The sequence below is a fragment of the Nansenia antarctica genome (genome assembly GCF_963989245.1).
Source record: "Nansenia antarctica genome assembly, chromosome: 6".
In the NCBI taxonomy this organism is placed as follows: Eukaryota; Metazoa; Chordata; class Actinopteri; order Argentiniformes; family Microstomatidae; genus Nansenia; species Nansenia antarctica.
In genome coordinates this window covers 52,249,350-52,259,228 of record NC_137676.1, presented here as the reverse complement: position 1 = coordinate 52,259,228, position 9,879 = coordinate 52,249,350, and the positions used below count along the sequence as shown (strand labels likewise).

The 9,879-nt window shown below is 45.9% G+C and overlaps 1 protein-coding gene across 1 annotated transcript; it reads left to right on the top strand.

Annotated features, from left to right (window-relative positions):
• The first annotated feature begins 773 nt into the window (after positions 1–773).
• On the top strand, positions 774–8,010 carry asah1b (N-acylsphingosine amidohydrolase (acid ceramidase) 1b). Its single transcript, XM_080533255.1, has 14 exons — positions 774–906; positions 1,034–1,080; positions 1,458–1,548; positions 2,627–2,713; positions 2,907–2,985; positions 3,201–3,275; positions 3,378–3,423; positions 3,825–3,969; positions 4,895–4,949; positions 5,260–5,341; positions 5,864–5,995; positions 6,944–7,067; positions 7,171–7,227; positions 7,385–8,010. Exons 1-14 carry the CDS (start codon positions 838–840, stop codon positions 7,472–7,474), a joined length of 1,179 nt encoding a protein of 392 aa, XP_080389381.1. The 5' UTR covers positions 774–837; the 3' UTR covers positions 7,475–8,010.
• The last annotated feature ends 1,869 nt before the right edge of the window (positions 8,011–9,879 follow it).

Here is a 9,879-nt window from a genome sequence, read left to right as displayed (position 1 = left end):
GTCCCAACCTGGCAACACAGAGGATCTGCCTGCTTGTCCCAACCTGGCAACACAGAGGATCTGCCTGCTGGTTGTAATGGATTTCATTCCTGCTTTGTCATCTGTCAAACAAGAACACAGCAGGAGCGGGTGGTCATGGTGACTGTATGCAGGAGGTGGACATTAACCCAGTGACCTATCATGTGCATGGATACCAATGGGCATTGACCAATCCAATCATGTCAGAGCAGTAATGATTTCAAGAGGGAGAGAGGAAGAAGATACAGGGCAGTGATCTGTCATGTGTTTTAGAGGTTCTGTCACCTCAAACAATACCTCTGACCCACTTGGGGGTGCGTTCGTAAATACGCTTTGGAAATCTGATCAGCGCTCATGGATGCCTCTTGTCCAATCAAATTACTTGGTCGTTTTGTGACGTTGTACCCACTGTGCGCTGCGGCGCTCTCAGGGCGAATTTACGAACGCTGGCTTTTTTTTTATCACGTGTCCAACTTTTAATTGACAGTCTTGTGCCGCTTGTTTGAACTTCCGTGTTTCTGACGGCGGGGGTGACGGTGTTGTGATGAGATGGCATTATATCACTTCACAGCATTACGTCCGTGACCTAACACTATCTTATTGATATATAAGACAGTCATGGATATAACACAGCATTGGGACGGTTTTTTCTATTTAAATCTATATGTACAACTGTGTTACCTAACGTCAGCCAACCCCCTGATAGAATGGTACGATCCTTGTACTGAGAATCACGAGGAAAACACACACACACACACACACTTCCGTGTTTAGACATCAGGACCAGACCAACGCACCGCCGGATCACGGAGCTGGAAGATGGACCGCTTGTGTTGTCTTCTCCTGGTGACTCTGTCTGCGACTGGATCAGCACAGTTCGTGCCACCGGTAAGCCCTTCTCGGGGAGTGATCATGTTGTCCACGTGGCTGGTGTTGTTCAGAGTCAGGGACACAGTAATCGGAGCCTGTGTGTGTCAACTTTGTTTGCCTTGTTTCCTTCCATCGTCTTTGACAGTTTACAGAAGAATGTCGGAAGGGCATGTACCCCCCGAAAGGACCAACGTAAGTGTTTTTAAGACGTCACATATTCTTACTGTTGACTTGTTGTAAACCTCATGAATGGACTATTATGTTTATGTTTGGGGCGGCAGACTTTCGTTGGCTGGCAAGGTGTCCTGGAGCGTGTTACAGTCGCTCTCCATGCAGCACTGTGTTGGTGGCGATCAACTCCATCTGTTTCCCATTTCGGATCAGTTGACCTACCACCTGCACACCGGAGGGCACATTCTGTCTTTATCTGTGGCAGCTATAGCCTCATAAAGAAAGAGAACCAATCATGGAAATGGACCCAAACATCCCTGACAGAAGCAGTTGCCAGGTCTCAGAATGTGTTGTTCGTTGTGCAACAGTCTCTAACAGTCTCTGTGCTCACATGACAGGTTCCAGGGGGCAGTCACCTGGTACACCATCGACCTGGACCTGCACCCTACTGAGAGGTGGAAGGCACTGATCACGGACAAGAAAGACGACGTATGTGAGGGTGACAGTTACACATTAGGATCCTGGGGGGTATTCCATCAACGCTGCTAAAGAAAAAAACAGGCTTATTTTGACGTTTCGCAAGACATTAAAAAAAGCCTGGATTTTCCTTTAGCGACGTTGATGGAATAATAATAATAATAATAATAACTCTGATTTCTATAGCGCCTTTCATAAACCCAAGGACGCTTTACAATTCTAGAGGAAATGGTCAGACAGACGAAACAGAAAACAAACAAAGCAAAACAGAGACAGTGACTAGGGGCCAAAGGCCTTGGTGAACAGATGGGTTTTAAGGGCTGATTTAAAGGAGTCCAGGGTGGGAGGGGGGGGGGGGGCGGGGGGGGCGTTGCGGATCACTATGGGGAGGGAGTTCCAGAGGGTAGGTGCAGCCACGCTGAAGGCTCTGTCTCCAAAGATCCGTAGGTTGGTGCGGGGGGTGGACAGCAGGCCCATGTCTGCGGACCGCAGGTTCCGAGAAGGGGTGTGTTGGGAGAGCAGGTCAGTTAGCTACTGGGGTGCGCAGGCGTGGAGGGATTTAGAGGTGCGGAGGAGGATTTTGTATGTCATGCGGGACTTGACCGGGAGCCAGTGGAGGTGAATGAGGGTGGGGGTGATGTGCTGCCAGGGCTTGGTGTGGGTGAGGACCCTGGCAGCTGAGTTCTGCACGTACTGGAGCCTGTCCAGGGCTTTGCTGGGAGCCCCGAACAGGACTCCATTGCAATAATCCAGACGGGAGGTGACGAAGGCGTGGATGAGGGTTTCGGCCACGGGGTCAGTGAGGGAAGGTCGTAATCTGGCGATATTTCTGAGGTGAAAAAAGGTCGGATTTGGTGACAGATTTTATGTGGGACTGGAAGTAGAGGGTGGAGTCCAGGATGACGCCCAGGTTTCGGACTTGGGAGGATGGGGGGGGGAATATGTGTTGTTTATTCATCTTCTAATCCTATGGGTGAAAGGTCAGAGGTGGACGATTGTTCCTGCACAGGTCTTCGCTGACGATTTGAGAACTTCATTGACGTTATCCGTATACACGTTCTTTCTCTACTACTTTTGTGTGTCTGTCCAGTTGGTCGTTATGATCCAAGCCATCAGAGACCTGGCCAACTCCTTCGTCCCCAGTGGCAAGCTGATCGATTTGGTCGACAAGGAATTGGTGAGTGGGTTTGTTTCGTGCTGCTCGGAACACTTCATTTCCGTTATAAAATCATGTCAATGTTTGATTTGAACACGATGCACATTGCACGCACCATTTCCATAACCCGTGACTAAAAGTTAAGCCGTTGCGTAACTCGTAATGACTGATGACTGTCTGATGATCTCATCCCTTGTGGTTGTGTGTCCTGCAGCCTTTAGTGGTGAACACTCTCCCAGACCCGTTCAGAGACGAGATCAGGGGGATTGCCGCGGCCTCTGGAATACCTCTCGGTAATCACCGAACCCACTGTCCTTTGGTCTTCCAACTAGTGACAGTCCTCAATGACGTTGTAGACAATATATGCTCCGGTATCTTCTAAAGACCCATGAGTGTGTCTCTCTGTCTCTCTATGTCTCTGTCTCTCTATGTCTCTCTCTTTGTCTCTCTCTGTCTCTCTCTCCCCCCCTCCCTCCCTATTCTGACATCATCTCTTGTCCCACCCTAGGTGAAGTTGCCCTCTTCAACATCTTCTACGAGGTCTTCACTGTCTGTACCTCGCTAGTAGCAGAAGACTCCAATGGTAAGCTGGCAGGTTTGAACCAACACAACGAGGCACTGTAGGGCGTAACATTTGAACTTCAGGTGTGTCTGTAAGTTGATTCTGGCCCTATTTGTTTCCTAGGTAACCTCATCCATGGGCGGAACCTGGACTTCGGACTCTTCATGGGGTAAGACCTATTGGTCCGGTTTCACAGACAAGGCTTGAGCCTAATCCTCGACTAAAAAGCGTCTTCAATGGAGATGTTACATTGAAAGTGTGATTTATTCCAGGACTAAAGCCTTGTCTGTGAAACCGGCCTTTCATGTTAGAAACACTCGGTTCTAGGTTGTCCAGTTGTGAATGCCGCTATTCTATAAAAGCAGTGTGATTCGGGCCGTTTCACCAACATTTAGTCTTCATTTTCTCTCTCCCTCTCTCCCTCCCTCTCTCTCCCCCTCCCTCTCTCTCCCCCTCCCTCTCTCTCCCCCTCTCTCTCTCTCTCTCTCTCTCTCCCCCTCTCTCCTCCTCCTCCTCCTCTCTCTCCCTCCTCCTCCTCCCCTCTCTCCCTCCTCTCCCCGGCCACCCTAGCTGGGACAAGCAGAACAGCTCGTGGTTGATCACAGAGAAGCTGAAGCCTCTGGTGGTGAACCTGGACTTCAGGAGGAGCAACAAGACGGTATTCAAGTCCACCAACTTCGCCGGCTACGTGGGCATGCTGACCGGGATCAGACCCGTGAGTTTGGCACGCTTCCAACTCTTCTTTTAAAAAAATAATATATATATATATATATATATATATAATTTTCAGTTTTTCAGTTTTATACACAAGAAAAACTAACTAACTAACTAACTAACAACAAGCTGCCAGGCAGACATGTCTAGTATGATTTGGTTCCAAGCAATTCCCAGAATGCAACATTGTCAGGTATTACAAGGAACTAAAGAGTACAAAATAAAATAGAAAAAGAAAAAGGAGCACAGGCTTGCATCACTACAGGATATAATCAACAATTCTTTACATTTTTAGATAATCAATAATTGGACCCCATATGTTCAAATATCTATTGGGACCTATAGGGCCAGTTTCACAGACAAGGCTTAAGCCTAATCCTGGACTAAAAAGCATCTTCAATGGAGATTTTACATTGAAAGTGTGATTTAGTCCAGGACTAGGCTTAAGCCTTGTCTGTGAAACCGGCCCTTAGAGTTGTAGAAGTGTATTCTCTCCATTTGCAGGATACTGATTAATTCGTTGAGCCATTTCTGGAAGCAGGGAGGTGGAGGTGGAGGTGATTTCCAATCCAATAGAATCATTTTCTTAGCAGCTACCATACCAGTCATTAATGCCGGCCGTTCCTCAGGCGTATAGTTGGAAGCAGTCTCTGAGCATCCAAAGAGTGCCAGTACGCTTCCGACTCTTCTAAAAGCTACTGGGGAGTGCAGACTTCTGGTCTAGCCGAACCGCCTCGGTTTTACTTTTAATCCGTCAAGACAAGTCTGTGTTAGTGCAGGGCTGGATCAAAAGGCTGCGCACACCCCTCGAGCTCTCCAGGACCAAGATAAGGGCGTCCTCTTTTCTGCCTGTCCCGATTGAATGACGTTGTCGTTTCCACATGGGTGATCTTCCTTCCCTTTTTGTCTCTTGTTCCTCTCTGAAGCACGCTTTCACTCTGACCATGAACGAGCGCTTCAGCCTGGACGGGGGATACATCGGTGAGCTTTTCCACTCGTCTGTCTCTCTGTCTCTCTCTCTCTCTCTCTCTGTCTCTGTCTCTCTTTCTGTCTGTCTCTCTCTCTGTCTGTCTCTCTCTCTCTCTGTCTCTCTGTCTGTCTCTCTCTCTGTCTCTCTCTCTGTCTCTCTCTCTGTCTGTCTCTCTGTCTGTCTCTCTCTCTCTGTCTGTCTCTCTGTCTCACTCAGCTGTATTCTAGAGCTCTATCGATGTATGGGGAGCATGAAATGTTGAACGTGTGTGTGTGTGTGTGTGTGTGTGTGTGTGTGTGTGTGTGTGTGGGTGTCACACAGGTATCCTGGAGTGGATCCTGGGGCAGAGAGACGGGATGTGGATGAGTTTCCTGACCCGCTCCGTCCTGGAGAACGCCACCAGGTATTCTTTTTTTCTTCTTCTTTATATAACTTTATTTTCAGATTTTAAAATATACAAAAATACAAACAGTAGCAAATACATTTACACAATTATAATGTCATAAAATCAGGACTGTCATGTAAAGGATAGGTTTTCTACTAATTCCATAAAGGGGCGCCATACCACATTAAATGAGTTGCATGTGAGCTGGTGACTGGAGGGTTGCTGGCATCCTATCTAAGGTCCCCTACCACTGCCGTTGTGCCCTTGAGCAAGGCACTTAACCCCTAATTGCTCCAGGGGCGCTGACTATGGCTGACCCCGTGCCTCGAGCGAAAAGTACATTTCGTTGTCCTCTCTGCAAGGACAGAAAGGTTGAATCTTATCTAGATAATGGATGTTGTCATGTCAAGTCAAGAATTTTCACTCGACTTGATTTCGTAGCTCTGAAACATGACCCCTCTCCCCCTTCTCCCCCCTCTCCCCCTCTCCTCCTCTCCCCCCTCTCCTCCTCTCCCCCTCTCCTCCTCTCTGTGTGTGAAGCTATGAGGAGGCCAAGTCCCTCCTGGCCCAGACCAAGCTGCTGGCCCCCGCCTACTTCATCCTGGGGGGGAACCAGACGGGGCAGGGCTGCGTCATCACCCGCTCCAGGGTGCTCAGCCTCGACATCTGGGAGTGAGGGGCTACACACACACACACACACACACACATATACACACACACACACACACACACACACACACACAGACAGACAGACAGACAGACACACTGCCTACACACACACACACACACAGACAGACACACTGCCTACACACACAGACAGACACACTGCCTACATACACACACATATATACATACTCATACACACACACACACACATACATATTCATACACACACACTCATACACAGACAGACAGACAGACAGACAGAGACTTTGCACCCTGAAGGCGACTTTATATAGACCCACAAACTGACATAAAAGCCATGATTAAGAGTAGCGTCTTTGATAGATCTGTGTTGATAGATGTATTGATAGATGTATTGATAGGTGTATTGATAGATGTATTGATAGATGTGTTGATGGATGTATTGATAGATGTATTGATAGGTGTATTGATAGATGTATTGATAAGTGTATTGATAGATGTATTGATAGATGTATTGATAGATGTGTTGATGGATGTATTGATAGATGTATTGATAGGTGTATTGATAGATGTATTGATAGATATATTGATAGATGTATTGATAGATGTATTAATAGGTGTGTTGATAGATATATTGATAGATGTATTGATAGATGTGTATTGATAGATCTGTATTGATAGATGTATTGATAGAGGTATGTATTGAAAGGTGTATTGATAGGTGTATTGATAAGTGTATTGATAGGTTTATTGATAGATGTATTGATAGGTGTATTGATGGATGTATTGATAGATGTATTGATAGAGGTATGTATTGAAAGGTGTATTGATAGGTGTATTGATAGGTGTATTGATAAGTGTATTGATAGGTTTATTGATAGATGTATTGATAGGTGTATTGATGGATGTATTGATAGGTGTATTGATGGATGTATTGATAGATCTGTATTGATAGATGCTGTGTGTTTCTTACAGGATCGACCTCAAGTTGGGCCGCTGGTACGTCCTGGAGACCAACTACGACCACTGGAAGGACCCCATGTTCCTAGACGACCGCAGGACCCCCGCCATGAAGTGTATGAACCACACCATGCAGACAGTGAGTGTAACCACACACACACACACACACACACACACACAAAATAGACGGTGAGTACAGCCAATCTTCTACTTGGTATGTTCTAACCCTCTCTTCTCTTCAGAACATCTCCCCTAAGACTGTGTATGACGTGCTGTCCACAAAGCCCGTCTTGAACAAGGTAGAACCTCATTTTATATAGTATCCTTTTAATCAACCATTCCCATTTAATTGAAATCCTTTATTAGTCAGCATGTATTGATCCTTTTTTTTTTTTTTTTTTACAACTCTGTGTGACACTCTTCTGCCCCCCCCTCCTCTCTCTGGTCTATCCATAGCTGACCACATACACCACGTTGATGGAAGTGTCCAAGGGCAGACTGGAGTCGTACATCCGTGACTGTCCCAACCCCTGCATGCCCTGGTGAAGCCTCCACAACAGATCCTCGATCAGCTTCTAAATGCACTGTATTGCACAGAACGGAGACGGTGGAGATTGGCTCAACTGACCTAGGAACAGAGCTGGGACAACGATTTCAAACCTTTGCACAATGACTAACCACTAAGATCCAAAGATTTCTGCCTCACAACCAAGTCCACGATAACAGATATTTTCGATAATGTTTTTTTGGTACGTAATTCAATATCTTGTTGGGTTTGTTGGAAATAATGAATCCTTATTGCCTTCAGCTTTACCTTGTTTTTTCTTTTTTTTGAATTGTATGAAATCAAGAGTATGAATGAAATAGAGAACATTTTCGGTTGAATTACACTGGTGTTTAGTGATTTATTTTTTCTACTATGAGGGAATGGGTTTGTTAGTTGAGTGTAGCTGAGGGGTGAGTTTTTTACGTTCTACGTATCATATCAATGACAGACTCATGGAGCTCTTTCGATGTGCCTCGCATTCCTATGTTCCTCTAACGCAATGTCTCTCTGAAAATAAAGATTTCCCAATTACTTATCTTCTTTGATTTCCCAACTGTGTTACTGTTACCCAATTAATTGAATGAAATAGGTAAATTTCTTCACTGACAAGACACAGAGCTGCCAAGTCTCACGCAATCGCCGTGAGACTCACGCATTTCAACCAGTTCTCACGCTCTCACGCCGCACCTCTATTTCTCACGGCGAGAAATAACAATTGTTTTACGGGACTTTAATTCCTTGAAAGAAAGCTACCGGACATGAGTTTCGTGGCATCTTTCTGCACGCGCGGTAACTTGAGTCTGCAATCGAAGCGGCAGGCGAGCGCTGATGGAAGAACCTGTGTTCACGCGAGCTGCAAGAACGTAGCAAGCAGTGTTGCCAGATTGGGCTACTTTTGGTCACACTGGACGGGTGGATTCGGCAGCTTTTAGACCGGTTGGGCTGGACATTGTCAATTCCGTCTGGCAACCGTGGTAGCAAAATATGTGCATACATTACAACATCGTATCTGGTAGCCTAGGCCCTACTGGACTGGGTTGCACCAATATGGCGTAAGTCATTACTAAATGCAGGCATTTAGTCGTTACTAAACCCCTAGTTGTTACTAGTTAGTTTCAAACTAGTTGTATACTAATTTCGGTTGCACCACGCCAATCTTTTGCCAATCTTAGCTAGTAAATACTCAGTTTTGGTAACTGTTTTTTGTTTCTCTACTGTAACATAACCAGGTACATTAATAACTAAAGATGAACGATTACTTAATGAGAGAAGAAAAGAAAAAAAATCTAAACAAAACAAAAAAACTAACAAAAACGAATCATTGAGTGGATGCTCTTCAAGTGTGGAGTCCTCTGAGCCCCCCCTCTAGGAGGCCCCCCCGGTCTGCTGTTGGAATACGTCGATAGTACCCTGTCTATTACTCCATACCCTGTCTATTCCACCTCCATACTCTGTCTATTCCTCCTCCATACTCTGTCTATTCCTCCTCCATACTCTGTCTATTCCACCTCCATACTCTGTCTATTCCACCTCCATACTCTGTCTATTCCACCTCCATACCCTGTCTATTCCTCCTCCATACTGTCTATTCCTCCTCCATACTGTCTATTCCTCCTCCATACCCTGTCTATTCCACCTCCATACTCTGTCTATTCCACCTCCATACTGTCTATTCCACCTCCATACTCTGTCTATTCCACCTCCATACTCTGTCTATTCCTCCTCCATACTGTCTATTCCTCCTCCATACTGTCTATTCCTCCTCCATACCCTGTCTATTCCACCTCCATACTCTGTCTATTCCTCCTCCATACTCTGTCTATTCCTCCTCCATACCCTGTCTATTCCACCTCCATACTCTGTCTATTCCTCCTCCATACTGTCTATTCCACCTCCATACCCTGTCTATTCCACCTCCATACTCTGTCTATTCCGTTAGTCCGCCGTAGTCTTGCATAGCCAGACCTATCTCCACACTTTGTTTTACGAAGTCTCCCGAGACAGATATTTTTTTGCAAGAGTACCTAAAATAGAGGACTAAAAAATGACAGCTTACACGTTGCATATGAGACCAGTTTAACACCATAATAATTAATAATAATTTTGCCATTTAGCAGACGCTTTTATCCAAAGCGACTTACAATTACGAATTACAGGGACATTCCCCCTGGAGTAACTGAGGGCTAAGTGCCTTACCCAAGGGCACACTAGTAGTGGTGTGGCTTCAGGCGGGATTTGAACTCACAACCTTCCGATCACAAGTCCAACTCACTATCCACTAGACCACCACTACCCCATAAAAGTCCCCCAGTCTGTGGCAGATTGAGTGACAGCAGAAGCCCCACCCACCCGCCCACATTTCAGATGTCCATTATGAAATATAAATACATATTCTCAGATGACT

Bases quoted from the DNA above. Each gene is read 5' to 3' on its own strand.
- asah1b (XM_080533255.1), top strand. From the start codon at position 838: ATGGACCGCTTGTGTTGTCTTCTCCTGGTGACTCTGTCTGCGACTGGA. The intron at 907-1,033 runs GTAAGCCCTTCT...CGTCTTTGACAG, and splicing joins CAGCACAGTTCGTGCCACCG to TTTACAGAAGAATGTCGGAA. The intron at 5,342-5,863 runs GTATTCTTTTTT...CTGTGTGTGAAG, and splicing joins GTCCTGGAGAACGCCACCAG to CTATGAGGAGGCCAAGTCCC.